The following is a 27,726-nucleotide window of genomic DNA, read 5'->3' as shown; positions in this document are numbered from 1 at the left end:
AACTTAGAGGGCTAAAATTGCCATGAGGGGCTAAAGATGCAACTAAAGGTAAACTTAGGGGGCTTGGAAAGAGTTGTTTTTTTTAGGGAGCCAAAATCACAACTTTGGGAAACTTAGGGGGCCAAAAGTGTAATTAAGCCTAAAAAAAATCACATAATCATAAACTCGTCATAGACTCGCGATTCTATGCAAGTCTGTACGGGTCTACACGAGTCCAGCACAAAAACGATTCTATGAGTGATTCCACTCGTTTTTGCCTTCTAGACTCGTACACTCATACAAGTTTACGAGTCTACTCACGAATTTGGCAACCATGCCTATATATCCTAGTTTTAAAAGCAGTAAATTAGAATCATCTAACATTAAAAATCCACATAAACATTTTTTATCTGAATTTGTTGAAGGGAGGGTAATGGTGAAAATATTTTATGACTTATAATGACCAATTTATTGCAAAAAAATTAAACGACTAACTTGTTAAAAAATTCTAACTTAAAAAAGACCACATAAGGTATTTGATAAAAACATATTTAAGTCATACTTTAATAAAAACATTAATCAATTTTTTTTTCTTGAAAGATAAATTTGTAAAAATAATATCAACTTTCAACAAAGTTAATATTATAAACAACTTTATTAATTCCAGCAATATACTCGATGACATCCTATATTTAGAGACGTAGGTGGTACCAAACTAGCTACAGAATTAATATCTAGTGAGACCCAATTTATTTCTATGAAAATCATCAGAGATACTTGCAGTAACTTGACTCCACGAATGGAGACCATTAAAATGCACTCTTAGAGCTAGCAGAGCCATTAAGTTAGCACAAATGATCACCCTCTTTAAAGAGTAAAAAATAAAGTTCATACATCTAAGTTGGATGCATTAACCCAACGGTTTATTAAGAACCAAGGAACAATGCTTTAATTCTTGTATGCTTGAACAATGAGTTGTGAATTAAAGAACTTCAAATTGAGGACATTTTGAAGTCATTTTAATCATTTGCAGCATGTCTTCTCATTTTGCGAAGTCCCAGACTTTCAAACATCTTTAAGAAAACAACCCTCTTACTTAATCTTCAGTACAACAATACCATAGTTAAATATCTCCTCCAATAACTTAATCTTTTGACAGTTTGCACCCAGGCACAATTGGGTTTTCCATGAATTCACATTTTTCATTCCAAACCTTTTAAGTATCTTCGCAACATACTTGGTTCAACAAGTGAAATATTCCTTCGTTCTTTTGAATCACCTTCGCCCATAAGAAATAACTCTATTGCCTAGATTAGTCGCGTCAAATTTACTTTTCATAAATTCTTTGAAATCTATAAACATGTAGGCATTGTTTCACATGAAGATCAAATCATCGATACAAATACTAACAATCAACAGGACATTAAAGCATACAGAGCTTTCTACAACTTGTAGACTTTATCTTACTTTCCTTCTTCACGTAACCCTGATGTTGCTCAACATAAAATGTCTATGTGATCTCTCCATGCAATAAAGCACTTTTCATATCTAACTTGTATATGCTCCAACCTCTAATAGTGGCCACATCAATGATTATTCTTATGGTATCCCATCTTGCCACTGGTGGAACACCTCATTGAAGTCAACACCATTTAGTTGGGGGTATCATTTTGCCACTAGCCTTGCCTTGTGTTATTAGCAAGCACTTCAAAATGGTTTTCTTCTCTCCTTTCCAGACCTAGCTTTTTGATTAATCAAATATCACATCTTTACTAACATATATCTTCTGTGACAGGATCATATAATCTATAGGCCTTTGAATCCTCACCGAGGCTCCGAACAAAACACATTTAAGGCTCTTATTATCCAGCTTCTTCCTTTTGGTACCAGACACATGTACGTGACCAATACAACCAGAGAGACTCTAAAGTACTCTTAAATCTTAATACCTTTTGGCTCAATGTAACACCATAAATTTTAAGATATTATTTGTTTTATTTCTTATAAAATTGATGTCATGTTTTTTAAATGAATTTTAAATTTCTTCTAAAGTTATTTTATTATAGATTTTTTAAAATAAGTTATATATATTTTTTTTTTATATAAAACTATCAATCCGATCAAACCAAACCAAATCTAACACACGTTGTTCCTCAATTTGGTTTGATTCAAATTTCATGAAAAATGTTGTAAAAACAAACCGAAATAAACCAATTAATTTTTATTGATTCAAATTTATTTTCTTGCAAAAACGAAACCAAACCGATTTACTACATCTACCAGAGCCTAAATTTAATTTTTAGATAAAACAATTTTTAGCTAAACTTTACTTAAACTCTACATTATAGAACACTTTTGTATAAGAATCAAAAGATTAACACCAAAAATTATCCTCACATATGTTTTTCTTTTACCAGGTCCTCGTATATGTCATGTTGATTATCAAATGTATATTTCAATTTAATCCCCAAAATCACAAAAAAGAAATTGAAACTTAAAATGTATTTGCAATTTCAATGACAATAAACACTTATCCCTTATACTAGTACACTCACCAGCGATACACATTCACTTTCCGCCATTAACCCAAAAAAGAAAATCATTTCCGCGCCCACCCAAAAATCAAAAAAACCTTTCTCTCTCTCACTCTCTCTGCACCACCCTCAAACGACACCGTTTCACCACTCTCCGGCCACAACAATGGACGACGAAGAAGAACAACAAAAACTCCCAGATCTAGTAAAAGCCCTAGTCCACCACCTCCTCTCTCAAAATCTCCCCCCAAATTCCCAACCCATAAACCCTAACTCCCCTCAATTCCAAAACTCCCTCCGTTACGCTCACCGCATTCTCTCTTCCCATTTAACCCCCTCCATCACCCCCGACTCCGCCGCCGTCGCCGATTCCATCAAACGCCGTCTCGCCACCGATGGTCGTTCCTCCGAAGCCCTCTCCTTCGCTGACCTTTACACCAAATTCTCCACCAAAGCCACTCATATCGATAATAAGTGGGCCCTACTTCATCTCTTCAATATCATCTCTCAAGATCGTAAATCCGCCGCTAAGTCGAATGACCCTTCCGTTCTTCTTCCCAATTTAACGATTTCGGAGAATAACGTTCAAAGACGCGGTGAAAATAATGGATTTAATGATGGTGTTGTCATTCTTGCGAGGGATCCGAAGAATCGACGGGAAATCGCATTTAATGAGTATGTGAAATTGATGAAGGAAGAGAATGATGTGACTGAGGAAGCTATGGTGACTGATGTGATTTATGCTTGTCAAGGTGTGGATGGGAAATATGTGAAATTTGATGAAGAGAGTGATGGTTATGTTTTATTGGATTCAATTAGGGTTTCTAGGGCTAGTAGTAGTATGGTTTATAAGCTTTGTGAATTAGGGGTATTGTTTAAGAGGGTTGTTGGGTTTATTGAGATGAGTTTGGGTAGGTCTCCGGTAGAGGATGTTGGGACGGTTGGGCAGGCTTTTTGTGCTGCATTGCAGGATGAGTTGAGTGATTATTATAAGTTGTTGGCTGTGCTTGAGGCTCAGAGTTCGAATCCGATTCCGTTGCTGTCTGAGGGTGTGAGTTCGGGGAATTATTTATCGTTGAGGAGATTAGCGGTTTGGCTTGCTGAGCCGATGGTGAAGATGAGGTTGATGGCAGATTTGGTTGAGAAGTGTAGGGTTTTAAGAGGCGGGGCGATGGCGGGTGCGATTCATTTACATGCTAGACATGGGGATCCGATGGTTCATGAGTTTATGAAGAGGTTGCTTCAGCGTGTGTGTTCTCCGCTTTTTGAAATGGTGAAGAGGTGGGTTTTGGAAGGGGAGTTGGAAGATATTTTTGTTGAGTTTTTCATTGTTGGGCAGCCTGTGAAAGCTGAATCGCTTTGGAGAGAGGGATATAGGCTCTATGATGCTATGCTTCCTTCTTTTATTTCGGCTTCTCTTGCTCAGAGGATTTTGAGGACTGGAAAGTCCATAAATTTTCTCCGTGTTTGCTGTGAGGACCGTGGTTGGGCTCGTGCTGCGACTGAAGATACAGGGGCAATGGCAAGACGCGGTGGTTTTGGTTACGGGGAAACTGATACCCTTGAGTCATTGGTTGATGAAGCTTCAAAAAGAATTGATAAGCATCTATTGGATGTAATTTATGAGAGGTATAAATTCAAAGAGCACTGTCTTGCGATTAAGCGGTATTTGTTGCTTGGCCAAGGTGATTTTGTGCAATATCTAATGGATATTGTTGGGCCTGAACTTTCTGTGCCCGCAAACACAATAAGCTCTTTCAAACTTGCAGGTTTGCTGGAAACAGCAATTCGGGCGTCAAATGCTCAGTATGATGACCCTGATATTTTGGATAGGCTCAGGGTCAAAATGATGCCACATGAAAGCGGTGATAGGGGCTGGGATGTATTCTCACTGGAATATGATGCAAGAGTTCCACTAGATACTGTGTTCACAGAGTCTGTGATGACGAGGTATTTAAGAATTTTTAATTTTCTATGGAAGCTTAAGAGAGTGGAACATGCACTTATTGGTGCCTGGAAGACCATGAAACCAAATTGCATAACTTCTAATACCTTTAATAGATTGCAACATGCTGTAAAGATGCAGCTAGTTTCAGCATTGAGGCGCTGCCAAGTTCTTTGGGTTGAAATTAATCACTTCATTTCAAACTTGCAATATTATATAATGTTTGAAGTCTTGGAAATATCATGGTCAAACTTTTTAAGTGAGATGGAAGTAGCCAAGGATCTTGATGATCTACTTGCAGCTCACGAGAAATATATGAATTCAATTGTAGAGAAATCTCTCCTTGGAGAACTCTCTCAGTCCCTTTACAAGTCACTAATAGTAATATTTGATCTTATATTACGTTTTCGGAGCCATGCGGATATTTTATACGAAGGCATTCATGAGTTGCAAGCAAGGTATTGATCTTACTTTTCTTCTTTACTGCTTCCTCAATTTCTTTTCCCCATATTGCCATGTTTGACATTTGATCATCTGTTTGTTTCAGAATCACAGAGTCCTCACTGTCCTCTCGAGACCAGAAGAAAACACGGAAGCGATTGACTGATAAGTCATCGGAAGAAGAATCCTGGATTGCTGATGGGAGAAAAGCCTTAACAAAACGCGCTGGTGAATTTCTCCAAAAAATGGAACAAGATCTGGATGCAATATCTAAGGAGTATTCATCATTGCAAGAGGATTTCATTTCTCAGTTGCCTGTGCAGCAGCATGTTGATCTAAAGTTTCTCTTTTTCCGTCTCGATTTCAATGAATTTTATAGGCGGGTTGTGTCGTAGCATATAGGAAGTTTGTGAATATGATTGAGGATCAGATTGATGCATTGTTTACTTCAACAAGATAAGACATCAACAAAGCTTTGCACTTAGCTAACTTCCATTGTGTGTTTTGAGTTGAACAATTGGCAGTTCTAACTTCCTGCAGACCAACGATTCAACGAGTCTTAATTAACTAAAGGTATGGTGGATATCTCAACCACTTCATTTTCCCACCAAATGTTTTATTTGAAGATTTTGTGACGTTCTCCTTTTCTCTAGGTAATCAATTTTTGTGGTTTTGCCAGGTAGTTTGTGACAGATTTGAAGCTTTTCATATTCTGATTGGATTGGTGATGTGAGCAAACACTTGTAAGTATTTGAATATACGATGATTTAGTTAGTGTCTTTGACAACTTTTGTTAGTTGTGCTTTAGATTGTTAGTCTGTGTCAGATTTTGTATTGTTTGAATGGAAATGGGTGTCCAAAAATCTAGTTTCTGTATCCTTTTGTATTTCTTTTTTTGGTTTACTGTATTTTCTCACTATGCAAAAGGGGAACCTCAACCTAGTGCTATAGAGCTCCTGCCATAGCGGGATTGAAGTGTATAGGTATACCAGTGAATTGAAGACTTTAAGATGATCAAGGTATGACATATTCAAGTGGGAATTCTATTTTATTAGTTAGATGACATGCATGACTGCACAAGGCTTTTTTAGAAAATTTGATTGAAATACCAGACACGTGTCACATTATGAATGTGTATGTTTTTGCACCACAGTCCATTACTGTTGGGAAGTTTTCATCATTTTACTTCTGCGGTGAATTTGATATAGTTTGAATTATTAACTGAGGTTCAAAATAGTTTATGTAATCTGTATTTTGGAATATTTGAATATGATTCGAGTCCTGTTTTAGATCGGTGGGAATGGTATCTAGAGTCTGCTTGACTTGCAATGATTGGCTTGTGTTGCATATGCACTATCAATCACCTTCTTATAAGGATTGGCAACAAGCCATTTTGTCAATTCAAAGTTATTCAATTACTTTCATAGTAATCCATTTTATAAAAGGAGTGCATTGCTATATAATTATAAACAACACTGTAATAACAAAAAATTGAGTAAACTATCATTTGTCTTTTTTTTTTTTTTTTTTTGTAATCATTTGTCTTTGAATGTGAGACATTGTCACTATAATTTAAATCTAACCAAATTACAAAACCATTCACGAATCTAAGTGTCTTTCGTTAGTTAGTTTGGTATTTAAATGTGTATTATGTTGGTCAGTTTGGTCCATAAAAGTACTAATAGAAGACACCCTCAAGAATGGATTTGTAATTTCATTTATTCTGAGACTATAATAAGTTAGTAATAGCGTCTTACACTTTTAAAGATCAAAATAAATTGTTACTCTATGAAGTTTCATTCATAAATGTATCAACTTGCACACCATCCTTTTAAACTCAATCCTAAAAATTGGCTCATGGGATTAGTAATGTCTCTCACTTTATAATAATCATTACTTTAGCCATATGGCTAGTCAATACAGGATCTCAAACGTATCCTCATTATATCCAAGACTGAACATATAAATAAAGGTGGCATAATATTTCTTGAATAACTTTGATATCATTTTAAGCTTTGGACAAAATTGAAGTCGTTTACAAGCTGTACTCCAATTTGGATCCTCTTTCGCTCTTCACTACATCTATCTCAATCATCTCTACGAAGAGTTGCGAACATGAATTCTCTACAACCGCAATATGGTGGTGCAGGTGAAGAGGATTTGAAATCAAAAGGGATCAAGAGATTAGGGATGGTGGAGAGAGGTGTATGCATAAGTGGATTGAGAGGAGCCAAATCCACTCCACTTCCTACTTCACATAGTTATTCCTATACTGGCTAGTTATTCTGGAGAGAGAGGGAAATTTAGAGGGTAGTTTGGTTGTGGGAAAGCTGCCAGCATTGCAATCCTTGTGAGGCTCTACAGCAGCAGGATCCGAGAGATTGCAACACAATACTATATAACAATTGATTGTGTAAATAAATTTGTATTTGTCTACGTGATTAGAATGTCTCTATTAACCTCAAGTGCTGGCAATAGGTAGATACATAAACACCATGACATGCTCTGTAATGTCATATCTAGGTTCGAACAATGATAGTGTCGAGATAGGTGGAGCCATAATTGGAACCAAATCGTAACGTACAAACGAAGTATTTATGCACTTGCTTACTCTTTTATAATTCTTAATTTTTATTAGTTTAACCGTAAAACAAATCCATTGGACACAAAGTATACGATAACTGAATAAGAAAGCCCTCGTAATTATTTTCAGCATATGAATTTTAATCAATTTCAAAGTAGTATTCCCATCAAAATAGTATTAACAGTGTTTCGGGTAGTTCTGGTAAGAAAACCAAAAGAGTAACATTTTTTGGGAGCCCCTAATATGGTCCTCATTTTTAAGGGACCGGTCATGGTCCTCTTTATTTGACTGCCTATAACCCGTTACTCTTGATTGGCTTTTAATTATAGAAAAGGTAAGTACTAATATAGAGGTTTACGGTGGATCACCATCTTCCACCATTAAATTTAACTAGTTTGTCGGCATCTCATTGTTCTTTCTTCTCCGACCTTTTCCCTCTTCTCTATCAACACATCCTCCACTGTCTTGACTAGCCTTACAAGAGCTTTTTCTACTAATTATGCCATATGTATTAGTTAATGGAAATTGAGATGAGTACCCATAAAATGAAAACGTCTGTGTTAGAACTGGTCGAGCTGATACAAGCATCCATGTATGTGGGATGCTAATAATTTCCTCTAACTCTTCTATGTTACCAAAATTTTGAAGAAATTTGTAAAAATTGAAGGGTGTTTGTGGAAGAAATTTGAGGGTTGTGTTTATTGGTGATTTTTATAGTGGTGGGTTTTGTGAATTAAGATGTTTTATTTATTTGATTTTTTTTGGTTTTATTAATTAATGGTGATGAGATGAGTGCGGAAGTGCAAAGTTGCTGATCATGGAGATTTAGTAAAGAGCAACACAATCTGTGTAGGTGGGAAAGATGAACAGTGCATAAGTGAGATATAAAATAAAATTGGATTCAGGAAGTGCATCATAAAATTTGATAGTATTTTGATCATACGGTTCACAATTATGGTCTATCATAGATTGTATAGGGCACTTATCCATCCTAGCCTTCACCTATAAAAAGAGTAACCTGATATAGGAAGTCAAATACAAGGGACCACCAATGGACCCTTAAAATTAGGGACCATATTAGGGGCTCCCCATTTTTTGTTGTACTCAAATTATAGTTTTGAAAAATATTTAAATATAAGATAATGAAAATTTGTCAAACATATTCGTTAGCTCGGTTAACATACATCGAGTTGGAACTTTTGTTTTGTCTGGAACGCTCAGTTTCCAAGGAATATGGGGTCTTGACAACCTAGTATCAACATAGAGGTAAAGAAAAAGTTCGATCAAGAATTGTTTCAAGGTTAAGAATGACATTTCCGGGAATACATGGCTAGAGAATGATTATACTCATGTTTGTTATGAGGTTGAGCAAAAAATATTCCTGAGTATAAAAGTTCCTGGGAATGAAGTAACTTCCCATAACTTCCCTTATTCCCATGAAAAGAGATGGGAATCTGCATTCCCATGATATTATGCATAAATTTAAAAAAAAAAAATTGTAACTTCCAATTTTCCTAGGAATGTCAAGTTATTTGCCAAATACTTTTTTTAACAAATACCCAGTAATCAAATTTTCATATTTTCTTTCCCGGGTATGTTATTCCTAGAAATGATTTGTGTTTCCTGAAAACAAACGCCCCCTATAGATTTAAACTCAATTTATATCAAATGATTTGATTTTAACTGATGTTCAATCACTTGATACATCAAATTATAATTTGAGAGATGAGTTATAGTCCCAAGATCGAAATTGTATCGACACAATTTGAATGCTTCTCACAAATGACATCTTATATATTAACGAGTGCAATAATTACAATTTATAGTCCAAATTATATTTTATTTATCACTATCTGAAATTTATTTAACGAGTGTAAACATTACAATTTATTTAAAATAAATTAAGCAATAAGCCACATCGATACAACAAAAGTTGAGTTTAGAAGGAGTTAGTTTTTTAATTTAGTACGCAGAAAGAGTTAGTTTTATCACAACAAAATGAATCGCATTTCAAAATTACTGTGAAAAACACCTGCATTTAATGGCCAATGACACCTCATAAATAACTTAAGAGAAGACATGTGAGTTTACCTTAGAAAAATATTAGAAATGCAACTTCAATGTGTCAATTCTTTGGCAATTCTATCTGCGGTAATTCTAGCATTTGCAAAAGACATATGAGGTGTTCCGGATTAGACCTAGAGGCCCCCAACCGACTTAAGAATCTCATGACTTTCATCGCATTCAAACAAGTCCGAATACGGAGTAGGTCTCATCATACTGGATCTCCTTAAACTCGTAACATCCTACGCCTTTAATGCCCACAACAGCTACCTGACTAATACTCGTTGAAGAATGCTGTTCGTGATGGCTGCTCTTAACTCCTCATCAGATCATCCTAATGTATATACGTCCTCGTCGCCCTCAACAACAGGGGTATACAATCTCTAATCCTAGGACCCCTCACTCTCATTGCGCTCTTACTGACTTAAGCATCAGAGTGCTTGCAGATACTACCCCCCAATCACATTCGCTGCGGGACGCTGTTTCCCTATCCGACCAACCTGCTCGGTCTAATCATATCACGAGGTGTATATATATATATATGACGCATCCTTACAAAATTCAAAGGTGATAAGACACGTATATAATCTTTTTCTAAGGTGTATATATATATACACATTAACTTGTTAATTATTATCAAACCACTACTTTATCTCTCAAGCTACTACCACTCTACTCTATAAGGGTGGCCTGAGAGTGTTTCTTGGAGCACTAATCCAAGCAGAATCTGCAATGGCAAATCTCCACAGTGCGTCGACATGCTCTGGCAGAGCGAATTGGATTCCAACACGTGGACCTACCAATATGTTTTCTGGCTCTGGACCATCTAAGAGTTCTACACCACCTGCATTGTACATTTTTTTCCCTATTGAGAAAACATCGATATCTATTTTTCAATTTCACATTCGAAACACCCAAAATATAGAGAACTTACCAGGGGTATATAGTGGATGATTGGACCATTCTGTTGAAAGACCTAGTGCCTGACCAACCTAAGATTGACGAAGACATTCAGGTTAATCAGTTTAGGAAACTACGATGATACTTTAAATATGCATGGACATTTGTGTGAAAACAAAAAGTTGTCACCACTATGTTCTTAAGTTTAATAAATAACATGAAAAATGGTACTGTAAAAAAGAGGAAGTAAACTAAATGATAAAACCTTTCTATGGAATTTTTTCCACTCTAGCAAGAACCAGTGTAATAATTGTGATCAACTCTGTTATGTCAGAATGTGTCAACATTTTAAAAATGATGCAAAACTTTCTAAACCATCACGCGCAATGTTTGACTTAAAGTGCTTCTAAGTTCTGAATCTTTATGGACAAGATTTCTATAAACTTAATCAAGATAAGCTCTACATGGGAAAAGTTTATTACGGAGAGTGGATCTTTTCCAGAATAGTTGAAACATAAAACATAAATAAACATGACATCAAATTATTTCACAAATCACAAGCATGTAAAATCATAAAACGTGGGGTCATGCAAAGAACAATTTACAGATCTAATATATCAAACTTAACCATCTATTGATCATTATTAATTAAGATACATTTTCCATTCTTTTTTTCTTTCCAATCTGTCCAAAATTTTGCCAAGAAAGGGACAAGACTTATGAGGCCCGGATACGAAATATGATACGGGTACAATACAACACTTAGACAAAAATATTTGGAAAATGATGAGAAATTAAAGCAAGATTGTGATAACAGCTACTGAGTTTTATGAGCAAAACATCTTCCTATATTTACTAGTAACAAGTTGATAGTAAAGCACTAAAATGTGGATAACTTTGAGCTGATAATCACAAGTCAATGGTAGTGCAAAAAGTTAACTGAATTATTTTCCTGGAAAGCATTTCAGACAGGTGAAAAGAGGGAACTGACCTTCCCAGGGCCCGTAAGAAGTATAGGTTTGTCAGTTTTTTGACCTCGGCGCTGCTGAATAACATCCAATCCTGTGACATTGTTGAATATTACAAAATAAACCTAGAAATAATTGTATTCAAGGTTACCTTATAATAAATGATAGCAGAGTATTGTAGTCTTTTGCTAGGGTTGATTTAACTCTTGCTTCAAGAGGGAAAAAACAATATTGAACTTATAATGAATGCTAGATTGCTAGCAAAGAATTGTTGCCGTTTCTTCAAAGTTTACTTATATTGAACACCAGCAACTATATGTTATTTCCACAGCAATGCTGAACTTGCACCAAAAGGCTCAACTTTCCAATTAGTTAACCAGCTTCCAACTTTTCAAATAGTCCAGGTTGTACACATCCAAAATAAGATAAAACTACTAGCTAGTGATGATTTAGAACTCATTTGTTTAGGAATCGGTTTTATTTGTTAACATATTTAGTTTTAATGTACTATAAAATGTTTGCGGTAAGCTTTTCCAAAATGCAGAATGTCGAGAATCTATTTTCTTAAACACTCATCTCTTATTGATTTTTCTTCTCCTTTTTAGAGAATCTATTAATTTTGATGATTCACTTGCATGTCATTAATTTCTTTCACTCATCCATAAACTGAATAAGTGACACAAAAATCACAAGCATATGAGGACACATAATTTAGCAGGGTAGCGGCTCTTTAAATAAAAAATAAAAAGTAGGCAAGACCAAAGTAAAAGGATGTTTTACTTGCATCATTAGTAAGTGTTTTAAAATAAGGTCTGCGATCTTAGCGGAGACATCGAGGTTTTTGATATCTTCGCTATCACTATTTAAAATCTTGGTATTATTAATAAACTACGAATGAGCTATACTATTGAGTATTTACCGCAAATGGGGGCACAAGAACGTATCAAAACACCAGCTCCAACTCCTTCCTTATCAGCAACAACATTCAGCATTGTGTGGAGACCATAGCAAAGATAAACATATGCATGCCCACCTGGTCCAAACTGCAAAACAAGACCAGATACATAGCAACATGACAACATCACTCTACATAACTTAACTTAGCATCTTCAATATAAGGTAGAGAATTCAAATACCCATCATGAACAAGCTTATGTAAATAATAAAAAAGGTGACAAAAAAAGAAGCATCTTACAACGGGAGCAGTTCTTGGAGTAATACCAAACCGACCATGACTAGCTGAGTCATTTGATCTATATGCTTCAACCTGTCCAAAATTAATTCCTTGTTATATCATACACAAACAAAATTTAGTACTTAAAAAGCCAAAAAAATGAAAAAACTTTTGTACCTAAAACTAAGAAACTGTTGAGAGAAAATGAGACATGCAACATTTTGCAGTTATCTACTTATCTTTAATTAGAAGTTACAAACAAAGTGGGTTTACATGGAAATATCGTGACTTTTGATTGAATGTCGATGGTAAAAGTTTACGGAGACGGTGTATCTCCATTAAACTCTAATGTTAATAAAATAATCTTAAATTTCAATTTTCAACTATATTGGTCTACATGAGACAATGACCCTGTTTGGATAACCAACTTATTTGCTATAGATAGCACAAGCATTTATCTTTTGTTATTTCTCTAGCAAAAAAATAAAATAAAGTTAATTTTTTTGTATAAGATATAAACTGTTTTTACTAGCTATGTTTAAGAACTTATGAAAATAAGCTGAAAATGGTTCATGAACAATGTCAATGTTCTCGCAATTCCCAAGTCCCAACAAGTCTGACAAAACAGATAAGTTAAAATAAGTTAATCAAAACATGTCTGATATCAAGGATTAAACTGACTTATCTATCGAAAAGGGCAATACCTCGGTAATCTGAAGAACAACGTGGTCTCTACGAAGAAACTTCCCAAGCAAACGAGGGGCAAGGTCTAGTGCATCGATTTGAAAGAACTCGCGTGGCAAAGGTTTTGTATTTTCAAATGAAATGTGAGGTTCTGATGATGATGATGATGGGTTGAGTTCAGCGACGGTGAGGTTGAGTGATTTGGAACGTCGCGTTTTGCGAGGCGGTTTGGTTGGTGGAGAGTGGAGTATGGGCTTGGCGATTCGCTTGAAGCGTTGTGGTTTTGGGGTCATTACAACGGTGCTGCTATGGTAACGGAATGAATCAAGTATACAAGATTTGGGACTTGATTCGCGCTCGAATGTGGTGGGGGTGGAACCAGGAGGGAAAGACATGCTTCGCAAATGCACAACCATTTTATTATTTTTTATTATTTTATAGGCTTAATTAATGATTTGGTCCCTTAAGTTATTTGTTGGTTACATTTTGGTCTCATAAGTTATTAACGTTACAATTTGGTCTCTTAAGTTATTTGTTGGTTACATTTTGGTCCCATAAGTTATTAACGTTACAATTTGGTCCCTTAACTTACTTTTTGGTTTCGTTTTGGTCCCTTAACTTATTTTTTTGGTTTCGTTTTGATCCCTTAACTCTAATAACATAAAGGACCAGAGTGGTTGATGAAGGAAGAGTTAAGGTACCAAAACGAAACCAAAAAATAAGTTAAGGGACCAAATTGTAACGTTAATAACTTATGGGACCAAAATGTAACCAACAAATAACTTAAAGGACCAAATTGTAACGTTAATAACTTGCGGAACCAAAATGTAACCAACAAATAACTTAAGGGACCAAATCATTAATTAAGCCTATTTTATACTAGTTTATTTAATGGAAAATGCTAGATATCAAGAATGAATTTTCTTGATGGATTCAAGAATGACATGGCAGAATAATCACCCTTAGATTTCAATCTTATTTATTAAAGTTTCATAACAAAAAAATACATAACACCCACTACCCCGTGATTTCCGGCCAGGCTGAGATTTTATTGGCTAACATTAATTTCGGGACAATTTCTTGATAAAATCTTTCTTGATATATAGCATTGCTCTTATTTAATATATAAAAGAAATTATTATATTTAGGGACAATGAGAGATTATATAGAAGTTTATTTGAAAATCACCACCAAAAAAATATTCAGCACCGCCAGAAGAAGTTTATTTGAGAGATTGATTATATTTAGGGTCCGTTTGGTTCGAGAGTTTTGAAGGGGAGGGGAGGGAAGATTTTTAATTTGAAGTGTTTGGTTCAATTTTTAGAAGGGGATGGGAGGGGAGGGGAGCAAATCTCTTTAAAATTTTATTGCATTGTCATAATTATCCTTAAATTAATTTCAAATCTCAATATTAACCTTGTAACAACCTTTAATATTATTAGATTATATTATCTTTGTAACAATCTTATTATTATTAGATTATCTTATTCCTGTAACAATTTTTAATATTATTTTGTTATATTTTCCTTGTAACAACTTTTATTATTATATTATATTATCTATCACTCTTATTTGTTACATGTGCAAACAACTCCTACTTCTACTTCTACTTTGTTGCAGCCTTATTATTATTATCTTATTTTAATTCAGCTTATTATTACTTGTTGTTCCTTTTTTTCACTGTTAATTCACCGATTCATGTCTTGTTGTGCAAAATATATGAGCCAGTTTGAGATAAAATAAGCAGCTTAGATGCGTGTTTGTCTTTCGTCGGTCTCTGAAATCGTAAAAACAAGTAGTTTCTTTTACTTAATTAAGTTTAAGGGTAAAATGGTAAAATAATTTGAAAATCTCCCCCCCTCCCCTACCTTTCCCTTGCGAACCAAACACGTTTTTAATTAAAATATCTCCCCTTCCTTCCCCTCAGTTAAAATCCCCCCTCCCCTCCTAATTCTCGAACCAAACGGGAGACATTAGTTTGTCAAACGTGTGTTTGTATTTAGGGATTGATGAAGTATAAGTTAGTGCAATAATTTACTACCACCCTATTATTGAATACAATTAACTAAAATTTTAAATATTATTAACTACAATCCTTCAAAACAAATATTATTAACTACAATATTAAAACATTAATTAAATTGCTTTTATTTGCTCTAATGAAAAAAAAGTTTTTTTTTTTGTAAATCGATATCATCTCACGCAATTGCATAGATTAATCATTTGAGTTGGATATAGACAAAACTCTTCAATATATTTTTTTAACTATTGTATTTTAGAGCTGGATTCAAACTCTTGATGGAATGAAAAAGAAGTTATTATCTAAATGTCTCCTTATCTTGTGTAAATGTTTGTTAATATATTTAACAAAGTAATACAACAAAATGACATCATAAACAAATCAATATTTATAAGGCTTAATTGAGCCTTTGATCCTCTAATTTATTTGTTGTTTTCAATTTGGTCCAATAACTCTTAATTTGATGGCATCATGCATTCAAATTTTGTTGGTATTCAATGATTTTAAAATCAAACTTAAGGAAAAATGAAACAAAACCTTCTTGTTTAAAATCTAACTTAAAAAAAAATTGTTTATTGTTACGAATGCCTCTCACAAAAAAATATAAAAATAAGGAAAACGATTTATGTTGTGAATTGATATTCCACGGACAAATAACGAAGTATAAATGTTTTCAACTATCACCCATGATATCACCATCTCCCCATGGATTCCACAATATTAATACGTTTGAAACCACCCTCATGTTTATGTATAGTCTGCCAAAATTTGATTAATTAAACATAATACTTTCACGCATTCTTCTATACAAATAGTAAGAACTGATTTGTTGATTTCACCACACATGTAGAGCATTGTCTTTGAGTAATTGTAAAGCCTTTGTTCGCACTTTTTTTTTAATCATAGTCATGGTCTTTGAGAAAACTGGAAAGAAGAAATAATTTACCATAGAAATGGATTCTTTATAGTGACTTATACAATGAATTAAAGAATATCAGATAAAATTACAAAAATACAATACGAAGGGTTGAGGTAAACTGAATTACAGAATTCTTTTAAACCATCCTGCATTCTTGAGGAAGGCCCTGAGGAAATCTTTTGGTATCAGTGCAGTAGTTATAAATCATATAATTCTTCTGCACCCACTTGAGCCTCTCATGACTTGTAGAATCCAACTCCTCTGAGAACCAAGCATTCTTATTAGACTGTGTTGAACTACAAGACGATGTTCCAGAAGACACAGTGCATGCATTAGCATTGAAGTTTCTATAGGAAGCAGTGAAAGGAGCATTGGACCAATCTGTCTTAACAAGTCCACCTCTTGTGGCCCAATCATCAGCATTCCAAAGACTAGAATAGATTCTCATTGGTTGGTTTTTGGGAAATGGAACACCATTTGATTCCATGTTCTTGAATTCTCTAATTGGAGTTCCATCCACAGAGAAACTGAAAAATAAACATAATTCATTAGATTTATTTAGTTACTTCCGACACAAGTAATTAAAAAAAAATCAATTTTAAGGAATTAAGTTAGTACTTACACAATGCGTTGTGGGTTCCAGAGGATGGAATAGGTGTGAAAATCTGCAGTTGGGTCAAACCATAGGTAGAATTGTTGCTCTCTGTTGCCTTTTCCTTGGCTAAACACATTGGTATGAAGAATGTATGGGTCACCACTCAAGTTTCCTAAGAATTCAAAGTCAATTTCATCCCATGCACCTCCTGATGATAGCTGAATTAATTGAGCATAAAAATTCCAATGAGTTAAAAGAACTTTTATAAGCTAGTAGAAATTAATAAATATAACCTTAAACAAAAATGTATAGTTATAAATTAAAGTATCATGAATATTTGATGTGCTTACATAATAGGCAGTGACAGTGCCAGCAGAGTTGCCAGGAACGAGTTTAAGCTGCATATCAATTTTGCCAAAAAGGTATTCATTTTTGGATTGAAAGCCAGAGCCAGAGGATTTGTCAAGGGACAAAGTAAGAAGTTGGCCATTGTTGAGTATTTTAGCACGACCATCTCCCCATGTTATATCAAAGTCTTGATAAAAATTGCCAGCAGAGGCAATTGCAACTGTAGAGATCAAAATGACTAGGAATGCAACTCTTGAAAATGCCATTGGAAGCTAATGGATTTTTATAGTGAGAAAGTGAGATGTTGATGGATTGTGATATTTTGGAAGAATGGCAAGGTATTTATAGGGTTTAGGGTGCAAAAGAAAGGAAAGTTAGAAGAAGGTTCAATTGAAGATATAGTATGGGTGTTGAAAGTTGGTGAGGAATGAGGAGTGGGTAAAGTAAAAGCTGGTTGGATTTGGTATAGGTGGATGCCCACCCAAATGATATCATCACACGCGGTTGTGCATGAAATGCTGTATACCCAATAGCCAGCCATACAATTAATGTGCAAAACATTCACCGCCTTTGATCAAATCCTATCGTCTTCCTTCCAATTACATTAATTTAGTAGAAAATGTTAAATATACTTATTGTGGGAATATGTTAGGCTGGTCGTCATGAGTCTATGGTCCGGTCTACTTAAAATTTGACTCGACCTATCTCGTTTACTCCCTCCATTTCTTTTTATAAGCAAATTTTACTTTTTAGGTTCATTCAATTAATGATGTATGTTGTCCATAATATGAACCACATACATCATTAATTGAATGAACATAAAAAGTAAAATTTGCTTATAAAAAGAAACAGAGGGAGTATTATATAAGTTAGGCTCAAATTTTTTTAAAAACTCATTAATTTATATATGTTAGATTAAGACTTAAAAAAAATCTACTAGGTTTGTCAGGCCGTCCCGTATATGTTTATATTAATAAATTTTTGGTTCCTTCAAACGTGTACACATACTTTTGGTGTTCAATATAACATCTTTTTTTTTTGAATCACATGCCGTGACCTATTCTGAATATATAGATTTGTGCTAATTTTTAGAAAAATAAATGGTGAAAAAAAAAATCCAATGGATTTCAAATTTATGCAAAATGCTTTTCGATATTTAAAATGTTCAATATATTTTTTTTACATCTTCTTTTAAAATGTTCAATATTTTTTTTTTACATCTTCTCCGCGAAAACGTTCAATTTTCATAAGGTCTTCTTGACTCTTATTCAAAAGTTCCAATAATGTATGTATATTAGACTTTTTAAGACAAGTATAGATCCTGGGAGACAATTCTAATTGGTCAATTATAGAAGCTTTCATCTTCGTCCTTATCATATTGTCATTCTAATCTTATGCCAATTTACAAAGTAAGGAGCCCTATTAGAAACAAAAATAAATGACAATAGATCAAATCTATGCAATATACGCTTATTAGCTTCTACAAAATGGATGCATATATAGTCTCTACAAATTTTTATTGGATATACATGTAATATATGCTTATAAAGTGGAAAAAATGCATGTGCACACTTTACAAAATTTTATTGACATATTAGCCTTATAATTAGCGTCATTTAAATATGTGATTATTTGTTTTAAGTGAATGATTTATCAGTATAACAAAGTGTCACAACTCATTAAATACTCTTATAAGAAGGTGATTACCCTTGTATTCTCCTTTTCATAGTTAAAAAAATTATGAAAAGGAGAGTACAAGGGTAACCACCTTGTTAGATAAAAATATTTAATGAGTTGTGACCCTTTGTTATAATTTGACAAAGTATCCATAATCTACTATTCTCCGCGGAAGAATCTACTAAAAAGACAGTGAATCGTTTGAATTCAACCGAGTTTTTTTCATTTATAAGGAACGAGATCAAAACACTAAACAGTCTAAATGTTTTTTCGCTTTGACCAGCCACATATGAGAAAACCTTCCTTTATACTAGTAGTAGTACCTCACTTTCCCGTGTGAGAAAACCTTTTTTTACAATTCTAAATCATGAGGTTGGATACAGATGGCATTATAAAATTAAGGTGGTTTAGAATTTTGACTGTAAAAACTCACGTTGTGATGTAGTTGTGGGAGCATTTTGACCAATATTTATCTTTGACGGCATCGATGCTTAGGTATGAATATGGAGACTATGAGAATAATGACTCCTCTAGTTTGTTCTAGAAGGAGATCTTTTAAACATGCATATTTAATTAATTTGTTTAGTAACATATTTTTTGTGTGGTTGATATAACTATCTTACCATATGTATGCAGTAACTTATACAACCGATGTATAGTTTCATGATTAGGGAAATATTTAGGGAAAAAAATGAATGAAGGAATGCCGTTCTTACTTATAGTCTTAGTTTGTTTCCGTAGTTTTTGTAGTGATAGCTTAAAAGAGCCTATGGATGTTCTATAGCTTTGCTTCAGCCAACCCGATCATAATTGTTTTTCTTACCCCCCCCCCCCCCCCCCCCCCAAATTCCTTCCCTTATTAGCCGGAGGGATTTGAGGGATTTGAACTCCTTGTGGTTCATAGCCACGTGCTCTAATCCAAGAGTTGGTTTTCATAATTTCGATTTTTGAATCATATCAAAACAACATACTAAACATATTTAGGCCTTTTTATTTTATTTTAATTTTGAATAAATATTTAGGCTTTTTTATAAAACTATAAACATATTTAGAGGTAGAAACGTCACTCAATTCTATTATTCTTCCGGTTAGAAGACAAAAATTGATGCCAATGCCAAACATTTGTTCAGTTGTGTAATTTTTCTTTATATATATACTTATCAGACTCTTAGGAATTATTTACCAAAAGGTAAAAACACCACCGAGCCAAGGGACTATTATAATTAAGTTTCTTAATTTCATGAGACTACACGGTTTCTGTTACACTTAAACACAAGAATATATTTATGCCATATTTTTAATGCTTGCAGGAAACAAACAACCGTTCAGGTTGAAAGATGTTACTAACTTGTTGGCTTTAGGCTTTAGCAAGAGCACAAGTATTTGCAAAGCACAGAGTATATTAGAGCTGTGAACAAATTGGTTAGTGAATTTCAACACAATTGAAAGATAAATGTTGATTAATTGCAAGCACCACAAGTTTTAGTCAGAAGCACTTCATGTCAAGTTTGTTTATGCAAAGTAATTCTGTACATGTAAATTTTAGTCTTATACAAATATCAACACCAATCAAGCTATATCCCACCAAGTGGGTCAGCTATAGGGAACAAACGATGCCCACTGCCATAGCATTTAGTACTAGCATTGTACAACCAAGTCTGCTAACAAACTTAAGTTACGCGCCACATATTAGAAGTTCAATAAAGTCCAACATTTTTCCACTCTAAGGATTTGCATCATCGGAAGTCTATATATGTACTTTCAATAATTCATAAAAACAGCTAGTTCCTAAGGAATTTTGCTGACACATTCTGAGCACGCCCATATATGCACAATATTGATTTGATTTTGATACAATTTTTTTACTTCATAAGTTTTTCAGGTTAATTGCCTCCACAACCATTTTCCCAATAAAGCTCTTCAATTTTTGTTCCTAACTCCCCCATGCTTTTTATTAATGATATGCTTTATGTTCCAATCATATATGTTTTAACCAAATGAACTGGCTCAAGTGGTTAATGGTTTTCCTCTAAGACTGAATCAATGCAGAAGACCCGAACTAGACATTGAAAATTATATTTCCAATTTCGTTAAAAAATGCTATAATTTAGTTGAGCTTATATGGTTAATAAATTTAAGTTAAGACTTGAGATTAATCAAAGAGCATCGTTTATAAGAGACACAAGTAATAATAATCTGATAACAGTTTGCTTTAAATAATAAAAAATTTATTCTTTTTCAACAAAAGATATTAAGTGAATATAAAAATAGTATCTCAAGAACGCAATCAAAATTAACCAGATAGATAAAACAATCCAAGCAGAACAAACTCAACATCCCTCTACATTAGTAGAATCCAATTCTAACCATCAACAGTAATGAAAAAGGAAAGTAAACTAACTTAACATATTGTGAAACTATTGATTCTGAATCAAAAGGTTTGCAAGGGCCTTAAAATTATATGTATTTGCTTTATTTTTTTCTACGGTTTTTGCCACTTTCATCCAATGAATGGGAACTCTGCAAGGTCAGACTTTTCAAATAGACGCATAGTTTCTTAGTAAGCTCGCCAAGTCCAATCGACGTGAAGAAGTTAGTGGAAAACCGTGTGTTTCTTGTGCAATCTTTGGGAAATAATGATTCAAAACAATCCTGCATTACTGGATCATTCAACCGCTCATTCAGCACCTGGATGCCAAGATGCTCAGATAACTCTTGGAACAGAATCTTAATAAATATCCGCGAAGCAGAAGTTGTGTCCTCTTCAGTCAACCGGATATAGGACAACACGTTCCAAGGGAGAGCCGATGTGGCAAGCAAATGAGCGAAAAACTGTGCCACATTTCGGATTTCATTTGTTTGAAGCCTGTGAATTGTTGACAACTGCTGAGCAAAACACTTTTCAAAGTTTTGTTGATAAACTTTGTTGATCATACAAAAGCGCTCCCCCAGAAGACCATAGTATGGACGATAAGCTTTTTCATACCTGCAGCATTGTAGAATCATATTGCATAATTGGATCTCTTGACCTTTCTGGAGATGAATAATTCTGAGAAGCTTATGACCAGCTTCCTCAAAATCTAAACAAGACATAATGGTCAAATATTTAGCCCTTCGAAGATTCACAAGATTGGCATCGGTTTCATCCCTTATCTGCATCTGCTTTTCACCATCTTCTTCATACGATTCAACATCTGAGTCACCTTTCTGATCACGCTCGATTTCTTCTTCGTCGCCCAAGATAGTTTTCTTCAACTGCTCATAATGCTTTTCATTCTCCACATAATCTGGATCCAGTTTAAATACATCAAGCGAAAACTCTGGATCTATACTCTCATTCAACGACACTTCATGCGTGAGCTGATCCTCCTCGTCCACGAGGTCTAATTCAGGTGGAACAGCTGGATAACACTGAAACCTAGTTTCGCTTACAGAAAATAAATCTTGAATTAGAAACTGAACACGCTTATCAACTTCACCATATAAAATCCAACGAAAACGCTCAAATACAGCATGAAGGGCTTTAGGTGAAAGATCCTGTAAAGTTGAACCGCATTCTATAAGAAAACAAACAGCTAGTTCAACACTATCATCAATAGGGTTATCAAGCAAAACCGTGAGTATTTCAAAAGCAATAATCTCATGCGCAACTAGCTGGTTCACTAGATGTGCTATAAACTTAACAGTAGCATGTAACTGTGGCATGTCATTCCTATGATAAGCCCTTCTGAATTGCAAAACAATTCTTCGGAGTAAAAGATTACTAACTTCAGGAAACTTGGAATTTACGATCGCAACAAGCGCGGCGAACTCAATGGTATACTCAGGATAAGTCATCTGTGAGTTCATAAGGGATCTGCAGAAGAGACCTCTCCCGCGGATCAAGTTTTGAGAAAACAATTCGGGAACAATGTCTGTGATATATTCCATGGTCATGACCTTGTTGATGATGCCATTAAAGCTCTTTCTCAAAGAATTCCATCTTAGTTTCTGTTCGTAAGGCGAAATCGTATCATCGGATACATTTGTGGCTACCATAATGACGATGATGAGAGCAGAGTTAGGGTTTTAAGGAAACAGTAACGAAATTTTGCTATTAGGGTTTTGGTTATAATGAATGAATGATGGCTTCTCTTCACCTTTATATATAGTACACTATGATCATCTTGCTCAACACTCAAGCTATTTCGTATCTTTTTTGTTTTGCATATCTTTTTTGTTACACTAGCGGAAATCCGCTCTTTTTTGTTACATGCTTCCTTAATTTTCTTTAACAAATTTTTAAAAAACCTTTCTAAAATAGGAAATCTTTAGTAACCTAAATTATCAAAAAATAAATAAATAGTTGAAAGGAATAATGTAATTTGAATATGAGATTAAGGGCTATTTTGGTATTATGAAATTTTTTTAATGAAATTTTGGATATATCTAAATGTTTTAAGGGTGTGATTAGAAAAATCTAATCTTAATATTCACTCAAAAGAAATTGAGAAATAAATAGGGTTATATATGCATAATTTTTTATCAAGTAGCACAGTGGCTAGAGCTCACACATTTTAAATGTGAAGAAGTGGGTGTCTGGGGTTCGAACCCCGACCCTTGCATATAATATGCAATATCCATACCAACTGAGCTATGCTCACGGAGATTAAATGTACAAGAACTTATCTACATTTTTTAAATAAAAAAAATATGTTTAACAATTCTCTTAATTCAACCCTAAAAAACCAAAATCTTCTTAATTCAAATCAATTGAACTACTCAATCCCTCCGATTAACCGCCATTTATCGAATAAAATTAACTAAAAGTTTAAATTTCTTAACAATTTTTAAACATTACTTAAGTTCATTTTATTTTCTCAGATTAAAAAGAAGATATCATCTACTAGAGAAGGTTTTCTAAAAAAAACTATTCAATAATGTCTCCTCATGTAAACGTTTGTTAATATTTAAGAAAATTATACTGTAATAAAATGAAATCATAAACAAATCAAATATTTATAATTACTTCATAATAAAATTAACAATTGAGTATCTACAGAAGAAAAAAAATACTGGAGCACATCAAAATTAAACTCTAAATTTTATGGTATCAAGTATCATGCATCCAAACATTGTTATTCAAAGGTTTTAAAATCTAACTTAAAAAAATACGAAAAAGTATTGTTGTTTATTGGGATGAATGACACGACAAGAAAAATCTGCTATTTTTAGGGACGAAACCTGTTGAAAAAGCACAAAACTTCTAAAAAAAGAGATATTTGTTAGGGGTGTTGTGAGGGACAAGATTCATTTCAAACTTCAAAGGCGGTTTCACATTTCTGAAAAGAGAAACGATATTTGAACATCCATTTAGTGACAAATTTTGCAACAACTTTCTCTCTCATACTTGCATTATTTTTTACTTTATCTCTCTATTGCTATGGTTTCCGTGCCAATACCACTTTTTTCTTTGTAAAATAAGGTTGTCAAATAAGTTGTCACCAAATTGATTGTTCAAATAACACTCCTCTTCTGAAAAAAAACATTTGTTAGGGGTGTTGTGAAAATTTCACGAGAAATCTCTCGCGAGATTTAGCATGGGTCTACGTGAAAACAAATAATATGAGGAAACTGCCTTTATAAGTTGAAGTATAATGTTGGAGGTATTCTTTTATGGTCACAAGACCAAATCAATAGTGTTTGGACACACATATAAAAAAATGGTCCTTAAAATATTCAATTTTTTTTTTTATCAATTTCCTCTTTACTATTAAAAAAATATTTCTTTATGTGTATGTGACCAAACACTTTTTATTTGGTCATGTGACCATATTAGAATTTCTCATAATGTTGATGCGACATTTATTGACAATAAGGTGAAAATAATTTATTTTTCCGAATGAGTCTTACATTAAAAGAAAAGTTGTCATGATGGGAGCATTATAAGAGTCAAAATGATACGTGACTGATAGGACCGTCTTGAAAACATGTAACTTGACCCTAACCGCGACCTGCCGGTGGAACCATAGCTATCAAATAAGGAACTTGACCTTAACCGCGACCTACCGGTAGAACCAAAGTTATCAAACAAAATGCGACCCTAACCGCGACCTGCCGGTAGAACCAACACTATAAAAGTTCTTGACACAAGAACTAAGGAAAAGCTCTCACAATGGAGAAAACTCAAATATATTAATCTTCCAATTGTGATTTGAGAATTACATGAGCTTCTTATTTATAGCCTAGGCTTGGGATACTAAAGATAAATTCCCACTACCATGCATTTACCAAATACATTGAAAAGTGCATGTTTATTACCTAGAAAATGGGCACTAACATGATTAAAATTCCCACTAGCCATTATAATAACTTAGAGCACTACTTTGAAGCATTTGGAGAGGCTAGGAGAATACAAAAGACCATATAAAAATTCACCCAAAATAAAAAACGAAAATTGCTTATTAAAATGGAGAAAATTGGGCTTCAAGTTGGGCTCAAAGCATCTTGATCCAATTGTAAGAAAGTGACCCAATTTGGTGTAGCCTCTGATGTATGTTGAATTTCTTTTTCATTGATCTTTATGATTAAGCCTTGTAATGCTTGATTCATCCTCTTTGACTTTGACTTATTCATAAGACCTCCTATTCCATTCAAAGGATCTCCGGATGGGTTGGTCGCATCTCTATCACAAAACTAGGTTGTAAGACATATGATTTGTTACAAACTAGACTTATGATTTTTTACAAACTATCATTGGATTGTGGAAACGAGTCTCGATAATGTTAATTTTGGGCTAGATAGCTATGTTTGTATAAGTTTTTTTTTGTATAAGTTTTTTTTAAAGGATTGTTTTTGTATAAGTTATAAACTGTTTTTACAAGCTATGTCGTAGAACTTATGAAAATAAGTTGAAAACGGTTCATGAACAATGTCAATGTCATAAGTTGTTTTCAAAAGTTCTCCCAAGTCCCAACCAATCTCACAAAGCTCTAGTCGATGATAAGTTCAAATAAGTTAATAAAAACACGTCTGATACAAAGGAATAAATTGACTTATCGAAAAGGGCCTTACCTCGGTAATCTGAAGAACAACGTCTTCTCTATGAAGAAATTTGCCGAGTAAACGAGGAGCAAGGTCTAATGCATCGATTTGAAAGAACTCGCGTGGAAAAGGCTTTGTATTTTCGAATGAAATGTGAGGTTATGTTGAAGATGATGGGTTGGGTTCAACGGCGGTGAGGTTGGGTAATATGGAACGCCGAGTTTTGCGTGGCGGAGTAGTTGGTAGAGGGTGGAGTATGGGTTTAGCGACTCGCTTGAAGCGTTGTGGTTTTGGGGTCATTACGACGGTGTTGCTATGGTAACAGAATGAATCAAGTATACAAGATTACGGAGTTGATTCGCGTTCGAATGTGGTGGGGGTGGAACGAGAGAAAGACATGCCTTGCAAATGCAGAACCATTTTATTATTATTTTTATTTTATTTTATTTTATAGTAGTTTATTTAAAATATAAAAGAAATTATATCCATGTTTATTTGAAAATCACCACCAAAAGAAGTTTATTTGAGAGATTATGTTTAGGGAGAAATTTTTTTTTTGTCAAATGTGTGTTTATATTTATTTATTTATTTTTGGTCAGGTGGCCTTTTTTTAAAAATTTTTTTTTTGTCAGGTAGCCTAGTGGCTAGAATTCACCTTATAAGGTGAATGAGTGGGGTGTCCGGGGTTCGAATCTCAGCCCCTGCATATAATAATGAATTGTCCTACCAACTGAACTATTTATGGATTGACGAAGTTAGTTCAATAATTTACTACCACCGTATATTGAATACAATTAACTAAAATTTTAAATATTATTAACTACAATTTTAAAACATTAATTAACTTGCTTTTCTTTGCTCGAATGGAAATTTTTTTGTTGTAAATCGATTATCATCTACATGCAATTGTATAAATTTGTTTGAGTTTGATACAGACAAAATTCTTTATCAAAAGATTTAACTCTGTTGTGTTTTTACCGTTGGATTCAAACTCTTGATAGAATGAAAACGAAGCTATCATCTAAATTCCGTAAAAAAAGCTATTATCTAAATGTCTCCTTATATGTAAATGTTTGTTAACATATTTAAGAAAGTAATACAACAAAATGACATCATAAACAAATCAATATTTATAATTACTTGGTACAAAAATTAGCACTAAGTACTTCAAAATTAAACTCTTAATTTGATGGTATCGTGCATCCAAATTTTTTTGGTATTCAATGATTTTAAAATCAAACTTTCTTGTTTAAAATCTAGCTTAAAAAAATGTTTATTGTTACGAATGGCTCTCACAAAAATATATAAAATAAGGAAAACTATGTATGTTGTGAATTGGTATTCCATGGACAAATAACGAAGTGTAAACGTTTTCAACTATCACCCTATGATATCACCATCTCCCCGTGAATTCCACCAAAAGGGGAAATGTCAGTTTGACCATTCAAATCCAATACGGCCTAAACACATATTGCTTTGTTGATTTTCGTCGATATGTATGTCGCATAATATGTGTGAAACCATCCTCATGTTTATGTATAGTACTGCCAAAGTTTGATTAATCAAAAATAATACTTTCGCATTCTTCTATACAAATAGTAAGAACTGGTTTGTTGATTTCACCACACATGTAAAACACTAACGTTAATAAAATAATCTTTAAATTTCAATTATATTGGTCTACGTGAGACAATGACCCTATTTGGATAACCAACTTATTTGCAACTTATAGATAGCGCAAGCACCCATTTTATAAAATCCAAATATACATTGTAACCAAAACAACATGCAGAACTCACATCATTTAACGTGGAACTGGTAGGCTTATATGATCGTGCTACAGATAGAAGATTAGCTCTTTACACTGAAAA

The 27,726-nt window shown here is 33.8% G+C and overlaps 4 protein-coding genes across 5 annotated transcripts; 1 reads left to right on the top strand and 3 right to left on the bottom strand.

The window, feature by feature from the left end:
- The first annotated feature begins 2,549 nt into the window (after nt 1–2,549).
- On the top strand, nt 2,550–6,188 carry SPC98 (spindle pole body component 98). Its single transcript, XM_085723826.1, has 3 exons — nt 2,550–4,916; nt 5,006–5,472; nt 5,579–6,188. The coding sequence occupies exons 1-2, from the start codon at nt 2,680–2,682 to the stop codon at nt 5,292–5,294; spliced, it is 2,526 nt and encodes an 841-aa protein (XP_085579952.1). The 5' UTR covers nt 2,550–2,679; the 3' UTR covers nt 5,295–5,472; nt 5,579–6,188.
- A 3,398-nt stretch (nt 6,189–9,586) lies between these two features.
- Nucleotides 9,587–13,704, bottom strand: LOC146909962 (DNA-3-methyladenine glycosylase (MAG)). 2 transcript variants are annotated; one of them, XM_085723827.1, is made up of 6 exons: nt 13,294–13,704; nt 12,611–12,682; nt 12,335–12,458; nt 11,439–11,509; nt 10,482–10,539; nt 9,587–10,391 (listed from the first exon to the last, which is right to left on the bottom strand). In XM_085723827.1, the coding sequence occupies exons 1-6, from the start codon at nt 13,687–13,689 to the stop codon at nt 10,225–10,227; spliced, it is 888 nt and encodes a 295-aa protein (XP_085579953.1). In that variant the 5' UTR covers nt 13,690–13,704; the 3' UTR covers nt 9,587–10,224. The 2 variants fall into 2 exon arrangements, with proteins under 2 accessions (XP_085579953.1, XP_085579955.1); XM_085723829.1 differs by lacking the exons at nt 9,587–10,391; nt 10,482–10,539 and adding an exon at nt 10,955–11,208.
- Nucleotides 13,705–16,218: 2,514 nt separating this feature from the next.
- Nucleotides 16,219–17,477, bottom strand: LOC146909961 (putative xyloglucan endotransglucosylase/hydrolase protein 23). Its single transcript, XM_085723825.1, has 3 exons — nt 17,158–17,477; nt 16,835–17,025; nt 16,219–16,739 (listed from the first exon to the last, which is right to left on the bottom strand). Exons 1-3 carry the CDS (start codon nt 17,419–17,421, stop codon nt 16,349–16,351), a joined length of 846 nt encoding a protein of 281 aa, XP_085579951.1. The 5' UTR covers nt 17,422–17,477; the 3' UTR covers nt 16,219–16,348.
- Nucleotides 17,478–21,112: 3,635 nt separating this feature from the next.
- Nucleotides 21,113–22,811, bottom strand: LOC146909960 (pre-mRNA-splicing factor cwc22-like). The gene has a single exon (XM_085723824.1). It carries the CDS (start codon nt 22,766–22,768, stop codon nt 21,305–21,307), a length of 1,464 nt encoding a protein of 487 aa, XP_085579950.1. The 5' UTR covers nt 22,769–22,811; the 3' UTR covers nt 21,113–21,304.
- Between the last annotated feature and the right edge of the window lie 4,915 nt (nt 22,812–27,726).

Source organism: Medicago sativa, chromosome 7, assembly GCF_051527215.1.
Source record: "Medicago sativa cultivar Bolivia chromosome 7, Bolivia_mono, whole genome shotgun sequence".
NCBI lineage: Eukaryota > Viridiplantae > Streptophyta > Magnoliopsida > Fabales > Fabaceae > Medicago > Medicago sativa.
The sequence above is the reverse complement of the archived record's forward strand: the minus strand, read 5'-3'. Positions and strand labels throughout refer to the sequence as shown.

Excerpts from the sequence above, each read along its gene's own strand:
- SPC98 (XM_085723826.1), top strand. The coding sequence starts at position 2,680 with ATGGACGACGAAGAAGAACAACAAAAACTCCCAGATCTAGTAAAAGCC. Across the intron at positions 4,917-5,005 it reads ATTCATGAGTTGCAAGCAAG|AATCACAGAGTCCTCACTGT; the intron begins GTATTGATCTTA and ends TGTTTGTTTCAG.
- LOC146909962 (XM_085723827.1), bottom strand. The coding sequence starts at position 13,689 with ATGGTTGTGCATTTGCGAAGCATGTCTTTCCCTCCTGGTTCCACCCCC. Across the intron at positions 10,540-11,438 it reads TTCTTACGGGCCCTGGGAAG|GTTGGTCAGGCACTAGGTCT; the intron begins GTCAGTTCCCTC and ends CGTCAATCTTAG. Across the intron at positions 10,392-10,481 it reads TCATCCACTATATACCCCTG|GTGGTGTAGAACTCTTAGAT; the intron begins GTAAGTTCTCTA and ends TGTACAATGCAG.
- LOC146909961 (XM_085723825.1), bottom strand. The coding sequence starts at position 17,421 with ATGGCATTTTCAAGAGTTGCATTCCTAGTCATTTTGATCTCTACAGTT. Across the intron at positions 17,026-17,157 it reads GCACTGTCACTGCCTATTAT|CTATCATCAGGAGGTGCATG; the intron begins GTAAGCACATCA and ends CAATTAATTCAG. Across the intron at positions 16,740-16,834 it reads TGGAACCCACAACGCATTGT|TTTCTCTGTGGATGGAACTC; the intron begins GTAAGTACTAAC and ends TTTATTTTTCAG.
- LOC146909960 (XM_085723824.1), bottom strand. The coding sequence starts at position 22,768 with ATGACCATGGAATATATCACAGACATTGTTCCCGAATTGTTTTCTCAA.